A 19,010-nucleotide genomic window follows, 5' to 3' on the forward strand; every position below is an offset into this window, starting at 1 on the left:
GCAGTGGTCTCAAGACATCAGCGTCTTAACAATGTGGCACTCATGACGCGAGATGCTGAAAACATAGCGTGATGTGACACAACAGTCACAACAGTGTTTCATCATGCCACAATTTATTTTTATTTTCTTAATTTGGGGATTTTTTTTCAGCAAATAGTGATATTTGTTAACAACAGCAATTATTTAATCAGCACACATACATGTAATTAATTTGAATATTTAAAATACTTTATTCTATCCCAACATATTGAACCGGTCTCTGTAATGCGTGATTGCGATTATTCTTATATAATTTTAAGAAAGTAATTTTTCAAGGCACAAAAAAAATATCTGAAAATCTCCCCCTTGTGAAAAAGTGCACTTAATGGTGTTGAGTGTGCACTTGTGTATAATCCGAATCTTAAAGGTGCTATATGTATTTTTTAGTGGCCTCTATCGGTGATGTTTCAGAATGCAACCAAATTTTCACAAGAGCGCTCATGGTCTTGCGCGTGCTCAAACCCAAGAGCGAACACTCATGGTACTAGGGTGACCACCCATCCCGCTCAGCACTTCACCTCTTGTCCCGCACGTCGCATATTGAGGAAATGTCCCACATTTTCATCAGTCTATTAGTTTTTAATATCATATTAAGAAAACATGCATGCGTTATTTTGCCTTTTTAAGAAAGCATTCTACTTATTAGTTTTGCTGCGTAGTTTGCAGCACTTCGTCATAAGTAAACACGGTCACTCGTTGGTTGTGATGGCTGTCAATCAAAATGTGGACCAGTGATTCGTTTCATATATGTTCCCTGTCGGAAAACAAAGAATTTATCTGTTGTTTAACCTGCAGAGGTTGTTTTAATTCACATCCTTTCTAAAAATTTGAACGTTTTTGGTTTTGGTTTTTAATATATTCTTAATATATAAGACTGTCTATCTAATTTCATGTTGTTTTATATTTTATTTGTTCATTGTTTTTTTGTTGGATTTTTGTTGGACTTGGTCAGAACTGTTTCTAAAATTTTTGTATACATGATTCGTGCTGCCTTTGGGCTCAGTGATGCTGAATTTAAATGACTTTTTTGGGGAAAAAAGATTTTTTTATGGAAGGGACTAAAGAACAAATCATTTTTATCAGCTGAAAGGCAGAATATAAATGTTTTTATCAAGTTAGATAGACATTATATAACAGTTTCATGGTATGTTTTAGTGTTGGTAACATGTCCCACATACACATCCCTAGTTCCTGCCCAATACCTAAACTTAACAACTAATAAACCATTGATAAGCCGTAATTAGGAGTTTATTGAGGGAAAAGTTGTAGTTAATAGTTAGTTAATAGTGAGAATTGAACCCTAAAGTGTGATCGACATTTATGTTTTCGTTTTTTTTTTCCATTTCCAAGTTCCATTTTGTGCTTTTAGCTATTTTTTTATCTAATTTATTTAACTTTTTTTATCCTGTAACCATCAGTCAAGGACAAAACCACGGGGATCTTGTAGCAAACATTTCCTTGTCTGAATAAATAGACACCTAGTTATTAAAATGAATGCATATTCCATTTGAGTGCTTGCATATTGTTTTCCAGGTGGTGATTCTGTACTTCCAGCCGAGTGTTTTCCGCTGTATCCTGCTGCGATGGGTTCGTCTGCTCGGGTTTGCCACGGTCTATGGAACGGTCACCCTCAAACTCTTCAGGTACTTGTGTTGTTATTATTTTGGTCACAGTCTTAGTAATAATTATCTTGATTGATACAAATCTTCATCCTAGGAATGGCTAGAATGAGATATTGAGAACGACTTACATTCTGTGAGCGGAGAATGACACATTGTAATCTCTGAGAGTTTTGAGATTGGTGCCTCTGAGAAATAGATATGCTGCTCAGACAAACACACATTCTGGATGACTCACCACCCCACAATGTTATTAAATGTCACAACTTGTACTTTCCTAATATGGCAGATGAGGTGGATCCTGCTGAGATCTTTGCCATTTCAGAATCAACACTGAAAAAAACACCAAGGCTGGACAGGTTTTTGGTAGCAGATTGGATAGCGGGCGAAAGAGTCAAAGGCTAGGCTGTAGAGAGTCTGAACAGTTAACAAGAATTCATCTGTTCCTCATGGGCTGCAATTAGTGCTAATCCAAAAATAATAATATTGATTAAAGCAACTTAACATTTTTGACATATTCAACATGAATTTCTGTTTGGAATAATTATATAATTTGTCAATATTATTAAAACAATATATTTTTTCTAGGGCTGTGAAATGATTAATCGCGATTAATCGCATCCAAAATAAAGGTTTGTGTTTACATAATATATGTGTGTGTAGTGTGTATAATTATTTTGTATATATAAATACACACACATGCATGTATATATTTAAGAAATATTTGCATACGTATATACTTTATATATATACATTTGTAAAAAAAAAATAATATTATACAAAAATATAAATATTTGATATATTAATAACACATTTTTCTTAAATATATACATGCATATGTGTGTATTTATATATACAAAATAATTGTACACACTACACACACATATATTATGTAAACAAACTTTAATTTTGGATGTGATTAATCGCGATTAATCGTTTCACAGCCCTAATTTTTTCATAAAATATATATTTAAACTAGACTCCCGACAATTTTCCAAATAGAGCAGTTTATTTTTTGATGCACACTGTTATTTAATTTAAATATTCTGACCCTCCAGAACTTGTGAAAAAGAAGTGCCCTCAGTTGTACTGGATGTGTATTTCTAATGTACTTCAATTCTTAAAAGTATAATTTAGAAAAACTATACTTGCAGATAAATCACAAATTTCTTGATTACAATTGTAAATGTAGTTTGTTATTCTTTTTACATATAGTGTCCTGAATTACTTCACAATAATACATATTTTAGCCAATCATAAACGCTTGTCAGTACAGTATAAAGTCCTATTTCAGGGGTCAAACAGCTAAAAATCAGCTAACTGCACTTAATATAATTTTAACTATTGTATATTTTTATTTAATTGTAATTATTAAAATGCATTTAAGTGTCTCCACATGGACACGCAGTGATCCTGATTGTAACTATGGTGTCGATTTTATATCAATTCGTGTCCTCATCCAAAAGTGGATTTGCAACTCAGGAAACGGCATCTTCTCACCATGACGACAACACCAAATTTTTCTCTTTCTTTTAAACAACAACTTTATTTGTGTATTTTCTGCATGAAAGGTAGTATTCGAAAAAGCATTATGAGGCACTTTAAAGTTTTATTTCTGTGATAAAATTATTTCTGTTTTAAAAGTGTGCTAAAGTGTACTTTTTCACAAGGGTACATGATATATCTAGAAGCATGTATTGCTTGTTCTTTTGAAAATACTCATTAAATAAACATTATACTTTAGCTTTGTCATCACTATTATTTCATAACAAGTTCAGATTCAATACAGACTATTATTCCATAAAGACTTAAGATGCTATAAAGAAGGTCAGTATATCTAGAGTGGCTCTATAATGCACTTTTTCTTACTCTTACATGGACTTCGTTTCCTGTATGACCTTGCAGCATTAGCCTCTCCTGATTTAATTGTGATACCCTTTTAAGCACAGTTAATGTTTGTATTATCCCTAATTTTCCATTAAAGTAAACGTCCTGTAAAGTGCCAGAGCTGCTTGTTCCACGGCTAGTAAAGTCAGGGGTAAAGTACTTTAAAAAAAAAAAAAAAAAAAAAAAAAAGATTCACTACATCGTGAAACTACACAGCTAAATGTTTTTTTTTTAACAGGAGGTGCATAGGACAATATAACCACTGTGTGTTGCATTTAATTGGTTTGGACAACAAAAGCTGAAAATGAACAATGGAGGAAGGAGGATAAGTGGAGGATCTTTAGGAACATTTACAGAAGATAATGTGGGCTTGACAGCGCTGGAAATGACATAATGGCATTCGTATTTAAGACATCAGACATCAGTCTGATGAGTCTCGATTTCTGTTGAGACATTCAGATGGTAGAGTCAGAATTTGGTGTAAACAGAATGAGAACATGGATCCATCATGCCTTGTTACCACTGTGCAGGCTGGTGGTGGTGGTGTAATGGTGTGGGGGATGTTTTCTTGGCACACTTTAGGCCCCTTAGTGCCAATTGGGCATCGTTTAAATGCCACGGCCTACCTGGGCATTGTTTCTTACCATGTCCATCCCTTTATGGCCACCATGTACTCATCCTCTGATGGCTACTTCCTGCAGGATAATGCACCATGTCCCAAAGCTCGAATCATTTCAAATTGGTTTCTTGAACATGACAATGAGTTCACTGTACTAAAATGGCCCCCACAGTCACCAGATCTCAACCCAATAGAGCATCTTTGGGATGTGGTGGAATGGGAGCTTCGTGCCCTGGATGTGCATCCCACAAATCTCCATCAACTGCAAGATGCTATCCTATCAATATGGGTCAACATTTCTAAAGAATGCTTTCAGCACCTTGTTGAATCAATGCCACGTAGAATTAAGGCAGTCCTGAAGGGGAAAGGGGGTCAAACACAGTATTATGGTGTTCCTAATAATCCTTTAGGTCAGTGCATGTTGTATTTGTTAACATTAGTTAATGCACAGTGAACTGACATGAACATACAGTACAATGAACAGCTGATTTTTATTAACTAACATTAACAAAGATAATAAATATTCTAACAAATGTATTGTTCATTGTTAGTTAATACATTAACTAATATCAACTTATTAAGCTTCTTGTAAAATTTTTCCAGAAAAATAATTATTAATATGCCTAGTAAAATTCAAATTTACCTTAGCTTTCGTAATACACATTCATGATTTTATCAGTTATTTTAAAACTTTAACAAACGTTTTTTTTTTAAATAATAATAATAATAAAATAATAATAACTTTCCTCTCGGACGGCCACATTTCCTATTCAATCAATCATTTTGAATATCATGTTCACTCGAAATTACACCATATTATGGAAGTAAAATGCTTTACAAATGCAGACTTTAATAAATGTCAACAATTGTACACTTCTACAAGGTGCTATTTTAGGTCCACATCAGTTCCAATATTGGGGTGATAATGACACAATCAGGGCGTAATATTCACTTTTTGCCTCACCTGCCAATGGTAAAGAAAATTTACCAGCCATAAATATTTTTTTTACCAGCCATGAAACAGTTTTTTTGCAAAAACAGGCAGTTATGACACCAAAAATTTAGATACCAGTGAAAATTCACAATTCTCTATTCTAAATGTTGATACCACAACTCAAACTACTAACCTAACTATACATTTAAATATATATATATAGTTAGGTTAAGTCTTTAATATACTGTGTATATATATATATATATATATATATATATATATATATACAGTATATTAAAGACAAGGAACAGTAGTTTTCAGGTAGATTAATCCTTATTAAAGGTACAAAAGTTATTCAGTCAAAAGCAGTGAATGATTTTTTTCTTGGTTCTTTGTTGTTGATTAATATAGCAGACATATTAGGCTGCTGTCACTTTAAAGTCCGCGTGAACCGGAAGTTGCCAACGATTTTTCTCCAGTGCTGTGACGTATTTCCAAGTGAAACGGAATATTGAACAGAGGGCAGGGTTTTACTCTAGCGCTCCTCCTCTCCATCTCTCGCTCATAGCAAACTAACGGTTTGAGGGGAGTGGTTAAGCGTTTCCCCACCCAAACTGTGAAACCTACGTCATCAGAAAAAGAAACCGTTCCAGACCGGAAGTAACTTTTCAGATTTTGATTAAAGATTACTAAGGTAAAACATTTTTTTAATATATATTCACTTGCACTGATTAATTGTTCACCACAAGACTAGTAATATGCGCTAACAAAGTAAATAGGTTCAATTTTGATTTCACAGGGACTTTAAGACCTACTTCACGGATCCAATACACTGATACCAGTACACATCTTTCTCTACTGTTAATGTTCACTCAAGACATAACCGACTATGTTTACTCATATACTCGTTAAGATGGGCATTTTTGAAACTTTGTGAGTTTGACCGTTTAAGTGCAAGAAGACGTGAAAAAGAGCTCAATTCAGTATTTGCGCACTGTCTGAGATGCAGCGGCACTCACGTTTGTGTTTGTTTTCACAACATTGTTGGAATTTTACAAAATCTTACCAGCCAACTGGCGATTGACCCCGTTTCATATACTGTTACAATGGCCTTGGATACAATGGTTGTTTTTATTGTTTTCCAGGGTTCTCAAGGTGTTCCTGTCACGTACAGCCCAACGGATCCCCTACATGACCAGCTGGAGGGTGTTACGTCTACTGTGTATAATCCTGCTGATTGTGTTATGGTTCGCAATAGCCTGGACCGCCGCTGTTTGTCAGAATCCAAACCGACATCTCGCTCTCATCACTGTGGGCTTCACCACTGATAGGCTGCAGTTCAGCATGTGTCTGCTGGACCGCTGGGACTACATGATTGCTGTGGGTGAGTGAAACTGTTACCTAAGAGCTTCCTTTATGACTATTTGGCATTTTAATGAGCACCAGCTTGAATATATTATCAAACAGAATCAAAGAGTCTGGATGAAATGTTCCCAAAAATGGATACTTGTTTAAAGAAAGAAAGTAGAGAGAATATCTTCAAGGCACTATTTAAAGGAAAAATTCAACTTATGGCATCATTCAAACTCGAGCTGCTCTAATTTTTTGCATGGAACACAAAAAGCAAATGTTTACTAGAATGTTCAGTAGAATTTATTAGAAAGTAAAAAAATAACAAGAAACACTATAAATGCTGTACGCACGCAAAAGTTTCTCATGCACACGTGAAAGTCTTTATATTTTTATTTTTGCAAAGGTCCCTTTAGGGGCTCCGTAGAAATGTGCACTTATAGTTTACTTCAAACATTCAAAATATATAATAAAATATCAAATAAAAGGGCACTTAAAGCTACACTGTGTAACTCTTTTAGTTTATTTTTAGCTAAAAACACTTAGTTCTTTCAAAAACATATGTGCTCATTAATGTACATTTACTTCCTTCAAGTAATAAATTCTCGTGAGTGTATAATATGTAGGGCTGCAACTAACGATTATTTTGATAATCGATTAATCGGACGATTATTTTTTCGATTAATCGATTAATCGGATAAAAAAATTATATTCCTTTTTTTGATTAATATAACAAAATAAAACCCTAAAAACCACACTCTTTTGTGTGTTAAACAATCTACTTAATACAGACAACTTCATTATAAAGAAAAACAACAAATAAAAAAAATGTATGACCATAACCTATGACAAAAATGCTATTGTAAACTAGATTAGTGGATAACTCAGCAAAACTTAGCCTAGAAATATCACAAGTGCACAATAATTTTATAAAATCTGAACATTTAGTGAAAAAAACATTCCTTAGTGGGGAACAAATAAGAGAAAATAAGTGTAGCACTAACTCTGGTAAAATGTACACATTGCTCTTTGTATTGTTATACATTCATGAAAAACATCTTTAAAATCATATGCACAACTGTTTTAAATGTAAAGCACAGCTGTTTAGTGAGGAAGCAAAATATAATAGATAGGACAGAACAAGAAAGGCTATTAATAAGCTTTCATTGCGCAAAAGTATTATGACATGATCATGAAAGAATTGCACAAAGTGCTTATGCGCATCGCGAGCGCTGAATGATGCGCTTGAAGCAACACGGAGTCACAGGGCGGCGCGCAGCTCTTCAGTGTCCGCCGCATTAAAGTTAAAAGCACCAAGGAAAGAGAAAGACATACTGACTGTGTATTATACAGTATCTATATGCAATAGTTTATTAAGCCTTTTCTTTTAACAGTTTTAAATTTCAGTTAGGCTACTGTGCACGTGAAGAACAATTATACTGCGCCGACTCTACTATAGTGTTGTGATCTAACAGACACTCAGTAGAAAGTGATTAAGTTACAGCAATAAAAGTCTAGCAAGATAGAAAAACCATCATAGACCTTTATCTACGGATCAATTATAATAATAACAACATTGAATCATCTTGGAAAGAGTTTCATCATGTTAACTGTTGTAACGCGACGCGCTGTTTGAACACCGAATAGAGAATGACTGACAGCCGCAGTGGAGGGAAAAGCTTAGGTTAACTTGAATTTAATGACTTAAATATACATTTCTATCTCTTGTCACATTATACTATAGTATGGCTTCATAAAGTATACACGATTAACGCAGGTCACCTATTTTGGTTTTAAAACGGCGAATTTACCGAAAGGTGAATGATTTTCGTGTATGCTGCATATTGATAGCGGTTTCCTGATGCCCGCAAATTAGTTCAAACTCACGGAATCAAGAGCGTGCATGCGAGACAGAAGATAATGTGCTCCAAACCGTCCGTGTTGCGCGCGCGAGACAGAAGATAATGTGCTCCGTTCAAACAGTCGGTGTAGCGCGCGCGATACAAGAGCGGCGAGGGAGAGAGACTGCATGTGCGCCTCATGAAGCGCATGTAAGAAGCGCATGTTCCATGTAAACAATCCCCGTGACGTAATCAGACCAACTAATCGATAATGACATTCGTTGACAACGATTTTCATAATCGATTATAATCGATTTTATCGATTAGTTGTTGCAGCCCTAATAATATGCCATTGAAAATACATACGGGTAAGGGGTTCTAATGTCGGTCGCCATTTGCCCCTCCATCTTGAAAGTACATTAGCCAAAGAGGGACATACCCGTTAATTTCGCGTTTACGTTTGAGTTAACACTCATGGACGAGGTCGAACTGGAAGCCATGTTAATCTTGGACTACATTGGCCACCGAAGGAGTTAAAACGAAATCGGAATTGAGAGGAACAGAAACTAATATTCACTGGATGATCACCTTTTCACCGATAGATGGGGGTAAAAATCACACAGTGTAGTTTTAAGTGTACTTTTGTCATGCTTTATAGAAGGATGCTTATTTGACTAATTAAAAAAAAAAACATGTGAATTATTTTAACTATATTTTGTTATTCAATATTACATTTAATATGTTCTAAAGTGGGTCAAAAAGCACTCAAAACTTCCATTCCAGACTCTTTATAAAAGTGTGCTCAAGTGTAGTTCTTTTTTAAAGAACCTTTCAACCTTTAAATAGCTTGTAATCTGTAACATCTGTGATCATCTTTGATGAAACAAAAATGACTTATTATAATCGAATGACTTGATTATAAGTATTTTGTGCTTGAGTTTTCAGTAAGTGAAGACAAAACTAGAATCTGTTCCTCTTAGATACTGGGTCCTGACAAATGAAGTGCATCTAAGTGGCATTGCCTAAATTGTAAGAGTAATCTGGTAGCATGCTAATCCGGACATTGCAATCGTGGTAGACCATTGCAGGCCATTATGTTTGAAATACAAGCCAAGGAAGTGATTAATCAAGTCTGGCTTGGCACTAATTGCAGACATATAGCGGAGCTCACAGGAAGCATCAGCCAGGCTGTGACAAATCGAATTCAACACAAATGTTTATCCTGATGTATTTTTCTCAAGCATGGCAAATTAGAATGTGCCCGATCTAACACCTGGATCAGTAAACATCACATTGATGATGACAGATTTTCACTGGGGGAACACATGTTTATTGATGTCAGGCCAGCTGACTGAATGACATTGTTTAGGGTATGCCAATAGGGGATGGGGAACTTTAAAATCTTTGGACTACCTTCCACAGCTTCATTTGTAATTGTCTGTCAAGCAGTCTCCAGGGAATACAAGCAATCTAGAAATCTTTTATTGCATTCATTGAATGTCTTTTTCTCTATCTTTCTGGTATTTTCAATTTAGCGCTATATTGGTTTGTAACAGAAAGGTATTGACATCCACATCATTCTCTGGTTGATCTGGTGACTGGTATGTCCTAGGTACTAGTCATTTGGGTTTTAACTCCTTACTATCTCTCACAAACAGCTGAATTCCTGTTCCTTCTGTGGGGTGTGTATCTTTGTTTTGCTGTGAGGACCGTCCCCTCAGCGTTTCATGAGCCTCGCTACATGGCCATCGCAGTGCACAATGAGCTCATCCTCTCTTTCATATTCCACATTTTAAGGTGAGTGACTTCCTCCTTTCCCTCCTCATAAATGTCTTATCATGATTAAAAGGGACCTAGTGTGCTCCTTTTTACAAGATGTAATATAAGTCTCTCAGGTGTCCCCAGAATGTGTCAGCGAAGTTTTAGCTCAAAATAGCCCGCAGATAATTTATCGTACCACGTTGTAAATGCCCATTTTTGAGTGAAAGCATGTTTTGTGCGTGTATTTTTAAATGCAAATGAACTGCTGCTCCCTGCCCCCTATCCAGGGTAGTGATGTGCCTTTACAGCTTGTGGTCTATCCTCAAACTAATGCGATCACACTCATGGAACATTGCAGTTCTTCATCATCATTTGAAGTCAAACCATTTTAACTTCTGATATGTGGTTTTCTGAGCACACACATCCGAAGCACGCACACAGAAAGCTGTCTGTCAGACGGCTCGTCCTGTGAGTATTAGGGTGTACGGTAACACTTTAGAATACGGTTCCTTCGTTAATGAATAACTACACAAGAACTAATGAGTAACACAATATTAACAATCTAGTAACTATTATTAACTAACAAGAAACTCTGATTAACAAACTAGTAAGTAATAGCGCACAGACGAAAGTGGTAGTTCACTATTAAGTAATCAATAACTACTATTTTTTTAATACTTCCCAGAGAACTACTGAAAAAGTTTATTAATAATCTAGTAACTACTATTAACTAAAAGAAACTCTTATTAACGAATTAGTAAGTAATAGCTCACAGATGAAAGTGTTACTAGATACTTCTGTGGGAATTACTAATTATTTGGATTCGTATTATAAAGTGAAGATCATTGGAACTAACTAGTAATTACTCAAGTGTTACTAAAGACATTTTCTAAAAGTTACTAAAGTTCACCAAAAAATCTCAAACATTTGCACAAATCATGACTAGATCATGTAGTAACACTTGAGTAATTACTAGTTAGTTCCAATGATCTTCACTTTATAATACGGATCCAAATAATTAGTAATTCCCACAGAAGTATCTAGTAACACTTTCATCTATGAGCTATTACTTACTAATTATTTGGATCCGTATTATAAAGTGAAGATCATTGGAACTAACTAGTAATGACTCAAGTGTTACTAAAGACATTTTCTAAAAGTTACTAAAGTTCACCAAAAACCTCAAACATTTGCACAAATCATGACTAGATCATGTAGTAACACTTGAGTAATTACTAGTTAGTTCCAATGATCTTCACTTCATAATACAGATCCAAATAATTAGTAATTGCCACAGAAGTATCTAGTAACACTTTCATCTGTGAGCTATTACTTACTAATTCGTTAATAAGAGTTTCTTTTAGTTAATAGTAGTTAATAGATTATTAATAAACTTTTTCAGTAGTTCTCTGGGAAGTATTAAAAAATAGTAGTTATTGATTACTTAATAGTGAACTACCACTTTCGTCTGTGCGCTATTACTTACTAGTTCGTTAATCAGAGTTTCTTGTTAGTTAATAATAGTTACTAGATTGTTAATATTGTGTTACTCATTAGTTCTTGTGTAGTTATTCATTAACGACGGAACCGTATTCTAAAGTGTTACCGGGTGTGCTCACACTACGAGCACTATCAAGCCCGACGCAAGTGTTTTTTTTTTGCCAGTTTTAGCTCTATGCATTTATCATTTAGCTCTATGCATGTCCTGCGCCACGTTATTTAAATAGCAAATACATTTGCACCCATTTGTGCAAAAAAAAAATGCTGTTAGAAAAAAAAACAAGCCAACAATGTTGGAAAATTGCTATTTTGAGGCAACTGAAATATACTGTGCCATTGACCAACAAAAACTTGGTCTAAAGTCAATGGCACTATTTATTTTTATTTTTAAAGAGTGCGATAGTAATGTGTGCCTATAAGCGGGTCCACAATGTGCGTACACTCTGCTTATTACACACATGCCCAGCAGCACACAAACTAGCCAAATAATAAAAATAACTGGATAACAATGTAAAATATTAATATTGTGTACATAAAGATATGGTGGAATCCGGCTTGTCCCGTAGATGGTCTGCTTATGCGTTTTAACCTCGACCCTGAGCTGATACGTTACGCCCAAAACACATCGATTACTTATTGAGAGAATAGGGACCATCCTTTTAGACCATGCGCTAAGTATGCCAACCATTTTTCCTGTCGTTGAACAAGCAAAAGTGGATTCAGACGCGCCCTTAAAATAATACGGTTCAGATCGCCTACTGTGAGTACACTTTTAAACTAAGGGCCAATCCCAATTCTACCCCTTACCCCTTCCCCTTCCCCTAGCCCTACCCCTTTGCCTTCCCCTTGACCCTTGAAACAGAGTGGCAATGCGTAGGGGTGAAAATATTCCCCTAAGAAATGGGACACCACTACGCCTCCGTTAAACGTCATTATAAGTCGTCGCTAGCGCCTACGTCACAGGAGATGCGCCGATGTTTATCACAACTTCCAAGATCCCGTCGACAGCTGCTGTTATCTCAGTCGCGTGGGTTACAGCTATTTTCTTGCATCTTGTGAAGTTCGCAGGAAACAACGGAGACGACGAAAATATGTTGCGGGACTATCGTTAGCAAACTACAGTAATTTTAGCGATTTTTTTTTTTTTTTTTTTACAAACGTTTCTGTGAAGAAACTGACCGTAAATATGAACACAATATTGAATGTAACATAAAGCAAATCATTATTTGTCGTTATAATACTTATTAAAGCCACAAATACTTAAATTTATGGGTCTCCTTTGTCGCTTGGGCAGCCAGCCTGGGTTAGCAGTGACACTTCTCATACCCCTTCGTTTGAAGTGTGCTCCCGAAAAATCTTCGTTTGAAGGGCTATCTGGCCCTTCACCCTAGCCCTCCCCCTCCAACCAAAAGAGAATTGGGACAGCCCTACCCCTTCACGTGGACGCGCAAAACGGAGGGGAAGGGGAAAGTGAAGGGGTAAGGGGTAGAATTGGGATTGGCCCTAAGTTCTCTTTCCCATCTTATTGAGCTTAAACTGTTATATACACAGAAAGTTGTGTCAAAAACACACTGAGTTCACACATAAACGTTGGTTGGTTATTGTGCATATATATATATATTAGATCTGTGTATTAAATTAACAGCAGCGTAATATAAAGTAACTATTATACAATTTTTAGTAGCTTTACTAAGAATACATTTCTTACTTGAATGCTGCTGTTAATTGCTCTGGGGAGGAGATAAACCAACCCGATCTCACGAGAATTCGTACGAATTTTACGAGGTGGTTCTCACTCGTACGAATTAGTACGTTTTTGCTAAATCGTACATATTTTACGAATCCGTATTAATTCGTACGAATGACCTACCCCTGACCCCGCCCCTAAACCTACCCATCACGTGGGTTTGGACAAATCGTACAAATTCGTACGAGTGAGGTCGTACGAATTAGTACGAATTAGCCACTTTTTAATCACTCGTACGAATTTGTACGAATTGGTCGTGAGATAGCGTAGGATAAACATGACGGACAGTGTACAGCTTACTTAAGTGGAGAAGCTAATCTAATAGGGAAGGTTTTGTCGCCAGTCGTGGCATCACATTGGGAGCACATTCCTTAACGGCTTATTTTGAGGCACTGTTTCAGATTTATGTGGAAAATAATAAATGGACTGGATGGATTTTTACCATATTGGGGTGATTGTGTACACACAGTGTGGGCATATAATTATGGTCAAAAATGATATAAAAGTAAATTTTGCACAATAGGTCCCCTTTAAGTCAATATCTCTCGCACTTGCCTTCACTTGAATACACTAGACTAAAAGCCAGATGGTGTTGGTATATGGACTCCCAGCTGAAAAAAAACTCTGCTGCATATCATATGTTGTGTTTTGATAGATCGTCCCTTGCATGGGATGCTTGTGATCTCAACACATTGGGTCTCATTCATGAAACACGAGCAGAACGAATTTTTGTGTAAATCGTGTGTAAAGTGGTTCTGGCGTAAATTTTCGGATTCATTCAAATGTTCGTATTTTCCAAATGTTAGTTGGTACGCAAGAAATAACACCTGCTCCCAGCCACGCGTGAATGGTGCGCTTAACATCCGAACGTTTTGCTTATTAATAAGGCTGCATTTTAATTCACCTTAATCGAGTACATTTTAAAGCAGCATTTTGAAAAAAATATTTAATACAGTTACATACGGTTTTTCTTTTTACTTTTATTATGAGAGCCAGTAATAGCAGATCTAATGATCGATGGTGGTCCTTCTCCAGTTTGAAGACGATTTTTCCGAAGTGAATCAATTCGTTTTTTGCTGTCAAGCTTAATGTCAAACCATTTTCTTCTAACTTCTGAGACTGTTCGATTAACAGATGAAACTCCATTAAATACATCTATGCTGCCAAGCTTCCTTTTTTTTAGGACCTGATAGGCCACTATGAAAATAAAATGTGGCGTTTTGAATGAACTTCTGATAATAAAACTTCAATTTCTGCATCCGAGAAATCTTTCGTTTTCATTCGCATTCACGTTATTATATGAATATATAGAGATGTCAGTCGGATATAATGGGCGGGATTTATGGTAATTGAGAATGAACGTGCACGCGCATCCCGTTTACGACTGGTTGGAATTCATTAACACAGACACATTTCACTATCACATCTGACGTTTACGAAATATTTGTGAATCATCAGAAGAGTTTTTGGGAAGGTCTCTTTACGCGCAAATCACTCTCATATTTGCTCGTATATTTACGAATGTTTTATGAATGAGATCCACTGTTTAAGTTAATCTCTGTGAGCAGCTCTTGCCTGAATTCCCACTGAAGCTAAGCAGGATTGATCGATCCTGAACGGTACTTGAAATGGTACTCTCTAATAAGAGTTAGATGACAAAAATACTTGCAAAAATACTTACAGTTAGTAGAATGTCTAAAATGGACCATTGAAATAAAGTGCAAATGAATATCCACTCTGATTGTTCAGTTTACTATAATAGTATGATATTATAGTTTAAATGCTGTTATTCTTCTCTAGAATCAATCATTTTGAATTCATCTTAAGGAAAATCTCTCTTGTCCGACGGACCGCCACTGCCTTCTAAAAAATCAGTTTAGGACTGTGGAGTGAATGAATAACTCCAGTGGTAATGAGGCACTCATTCAGGCAGGGACTTAGCTTGAACTTTTACACAAGATAAAGGCGGTTGACTTCAAAGGCAGGTCATGTGATTTGTAGAAGTGTTGCGTTGCTTGATGCTTTCTCCACTTTTTCTACAGTAATTAATCGTAGTACAGAGCCATGGGATAGTGTTAGTTAAGTATCTGCATTCTTGTGTAACAGCACCCATGTCCTTTCATCATAAACGTTAATTAGTGTATTGTGGCAGCCAGTGCTTTCAGCATACACACACAGTTTTTAGCATACACACACTTCACCTCAGCAATCTCAGAAGGTGATGTAAGAGGAAAACTTTTATTTTCTTCACATGTACAGACATGTCCATATTCAGTATCAGTCATCTCAGAGGGACCATCAATTTCCAACCAAGTTAAAAGACCTGAAGTCAACAGAGCTGCAAACATAGTCCCAGGTGAAGACAGTCTCCCAGCACAGATAAACCTGGGGGAAAAAATAGCTATGCAGAGAAAAACACAGCATAAATCTAAATATAAATCTGCTATATGTGGACAAGCTCTGACGTTGTTGAGCCATAGTGGTCATTGCAGTTTCAAATTTCAATTGTTTTCACTAAAGATGGCAGACAAAGCTGAAGGAAATATTCTCTTTCTCTTACGAGAGGTTCTCTCGTATTGCGGAAGTTTAGCTTACGCTACCGGAAAGATTCATCTTTTCGAGATATTGAAGCCAAAAAATTATCCTTAATTTTGTATTGATTGTCAATGCAGTGCAGGAGCTAGCAGACCTAGAGCAGGCTGTCTAGCATGCTCATAGTCTCCCAGCAGCCTTCCACTGAACCCGATGTGACATCACGTCCAATGAAGGGGGTGCTCGCGCCTTCACAGCATCATAGCCCGCCAGTATGGGCGTGGCTTAGCATATATAAGCAGGGCTCGGAGGATGTTTCTCTGATTTTCATCTCTTCAGCGAAGCTCTACGCATCGCTGGATCTAGAATTAAGCCGCCGCCGCCAAGAAAGCGACAAGCCAGCTTAGGACAGCACCTGAAGAAGCCGGCCGTCTTCGCTACCTTCAGCCATCCGTGTGAGCTACGCTATCGGGCCACGTATCCGCCCTGCAGGACCGTGCAAACAAAGCGCCGTTCTCAAAGGCCTCCGGAGCCTGTGGCCACCGCAACGCTCTCGACGGACTCCCTCCCTCAAGCTTCGCTCTCGCCTTTTCCGCCTCCCCTGGCAGACGCACAGCTGACCACTCACGAGCCACACTGCTGTCATTTCTGAATGGGGTCGCGCCGCTGACAGCTGTTCTAACCGCGGCTAGCTTTCTTTACATTACAAGAAAGCTACCCCGCCCCTGCACATGCGTCACCGCGAAATGAGGAGTAGTGTGTTAGTCTCGCCGAGGCCGGACTAACCCCCATTTTCTCAAACATTTCTCAGCTCCTCTTAGTTCGAGTGGCTGGTAATGTCAATACTGCAGCAATGAGCCTGTTATATGACATAACTGTGACGCACTGTGGCTCAGTGGCGAAACACAAAGCCAGAGACCCGTGTGCAATCCCGGCTCTCGCAACAGATCATTTTATGCAGCCGGACCAACCTCCATTTCTCAAACATTTCTCAGCTCCTCCTAGTTCGAGCGGCTGTAAATGTCAATATTGCAGCAAGTAGCCTGTTAAATAACACGCTCACCTGCAAACAAACGCTGACACACTAAAATTGTGATGACGCTCTCTTATATGCTCGCACTAACTACCAGGGCTTTCGCGCTAGAGAAACGAGCTTGTCATCCGCTCCCTTAGAGGAGCCAGAAGGATGAACCTTCCGCGCCCCTGTCGGTTCCTATGTGGGATCTTTCGTTGGTCCTCGAGGCCCTGAAAGCTTTTCCCTTTGAACCACTAGATTCCATGGAGTTAAATAACTTGTCACTCAAAACCGTTTTTCTGACAGCTCTGTCATCAGTTAAACATGTGGGAGACTTACACGCGTTGTTCGTCAGCGTTGCTTGTCTTGAGTTCGGGCCAAATGACTCGAAAATCATCCTCAAACCTAGACATGGCTATGTCCCTAAAGTGATTGGCACTCCTTTATCGTTTCTCTGTCGGCACTGACATCATCCAATAGCGAGAGCAATGTTAATCTCCTCTGCCCAGTCAGGGTGCTGAGGGTTTACACTGCATGCTCAGCCCCTTTCAGGTGTCCGGACCAGCATTTCGTTTCATTTGGTGGGCGCACCAGGGGTCTTGCTGCCTCAAAACAAAACCTGTCCAGATGGATTGTGGACACTATAGCTGTTGCTTACACGTCAAAAGGTCTGCAATGCCCCTGGGCTCAGTTCACTGGCATGGCCTCATCGTGGGCATGGTCCAGTGGAATTTCTATTCTGGTCCAGCGGAATTTCTATTCACGACATATGTGTGGCGGCGGGCTGGGCCTCCCCATCCACCTTTGTCAGGTTTTATAACCTAGAAGTTCCCGCTCTGCAGGCAAAACTTCGGGCAGTTTAAGTGAGATGTACGTTCTGTTCAAATATGATCGTGCACAGGCTACTCTCACGTGTCCTAGCTCTTCTGGTTGAGCTGCACTAATAGGTATGTGCTATAGACGAATCCGGCGAAACTACCGGAAGTAAGCGGGCGCCATTACTGAGCTGTTGCTGGGTAGTGTTGTGCCATTGCCTCCTATTTTTTTAGTTGCAACTTGTGTCCACTGGAATTAACAGCCCGCGATTTACGACTCTCACTAACGTTACAACGTTACCCCTTGTATAATGTCGAGTGAGTAAACAGTTTCCGTTAATTGTTTCAATGGTGGCAGTAAAGTTTCAATTTTGAAGAGAAAACATTGTGAATACCCCGGGTCGACTGCCCCTGGCTGGTGCCGTACGGTTTACACAGGTTTCCTGGGCGAGTACAAGACGCAGACATTCGCGTATAATAACAATTATTTAATGACATAAGTAAAAAAAATATATAATAAATATGTGATATAGAGATCAGCAAAATTCCCTCTCTTGCTATTTTTTCTATTCAATTAACATGCTATGGTCATTAAATGGCTTTCCTGAGCTAAATGTAACGTTATGTGACATAATTGTTTTCCTGCTGTTATATTGACCTCTTTCCATGGTTTAAAAACACTAATTGGTCGATATTATGTATACTTTCTAGCTGTAATGCTACCTTACCCTTGCCCGTTGCAATGTGAAAATGAGATAAATAATGGACACAAATGAAAAACATGAATTTGTTTATTTGATTTCATTTATTTATTTATTTATTGTTGCCAAATGGACAGATCTTTTTATAGTTTCCTCGTTAGCAAACGTTAGCCTAGCTAGCTTGCCAAGCTATTTTCATAAATAGTCTGTAAGATCGTTTGTACCTTCATCTGTGACTGGAGGCCACTGTCTAACATCATCAACCCAACAAGTCTGCCTGGCTGTAGCTGTCATCGAGGGTGCGTTATCACTGAGGTTTGTTTACATACCGGTGCATATGTCTATGCTGGTGTAACAGCTCAGTAATGGCGTCGCCACAAGATGGCAGCCTACACAGAACGCTCGTCGGATTCGTCTATATACCAGCGCCGCCAAGTGCTGGATTCCCGTAGCATAAGCTAAACTTACGCAATACGAGAGAACCTCTCGTATTAGAACGTATCGGTTACCTAATGGAACCTTGGTTCTCTCTAGAAGAGGGAACGAGTATTGTGTAACTTGTATTGTGTGACTTGTCATGAGCAATTTTCGCTTCAGTCGATGAAAACCAGAGAAAAAGCCTTCGAGCCCTGCTTATATATGCTAAGCCA

At 37.8% G+C, this 19,010-nt stretch overlaps 1 protein-coding gene across 3 annotated transcripts in view; it reads left to right on the top strand.

Annotated features, from left to right (window-relative positions):
- The window catches only part of gpr158a (G protein-coupled receptor 158a), a 148,553-nt gene that overhangs the window by 121,642 nt on the left and 7,901 nt on the right, over positions 1 to 19,010 (top strand). For all 3 annotated transcript variants that reach the window (XM_089125668.1, XM_039666644.2, XM_039666645.2), the window contains 3 exons: positions 1,573 to 1,682; positions 6,244 to 6,482; positions 9,948 to 10,086. In XM_089125668.1, coding sequence (XP_088981794.1) covers positions 1,573 to 1,682; positions 6,244 to 6,482; positions 9,948 to 10,086 — 488 coding nt within the window. The remainder of the gene's footprint in view (positions 1 to 1,572; positions 1,683 to 6,243; positions 6,483 to 9,947; positions 10,087 to 19,010) is intronic.

The sequence above is a fragment of the Pimephales promelas genome, chromosome 22 (genome assembly GCF_988280905.1).
Source record: "Pimephales promelas chromosome 22, fPimPro1.hap1.1, whole genome shotgun sequence".
Classification (NCBI taxonomy): Eukaryota; Metazoa; Chordata; class Actinopteri; order Cypriniformes; family Leuciscidae; genus Pimephales; species Pimephales promelas.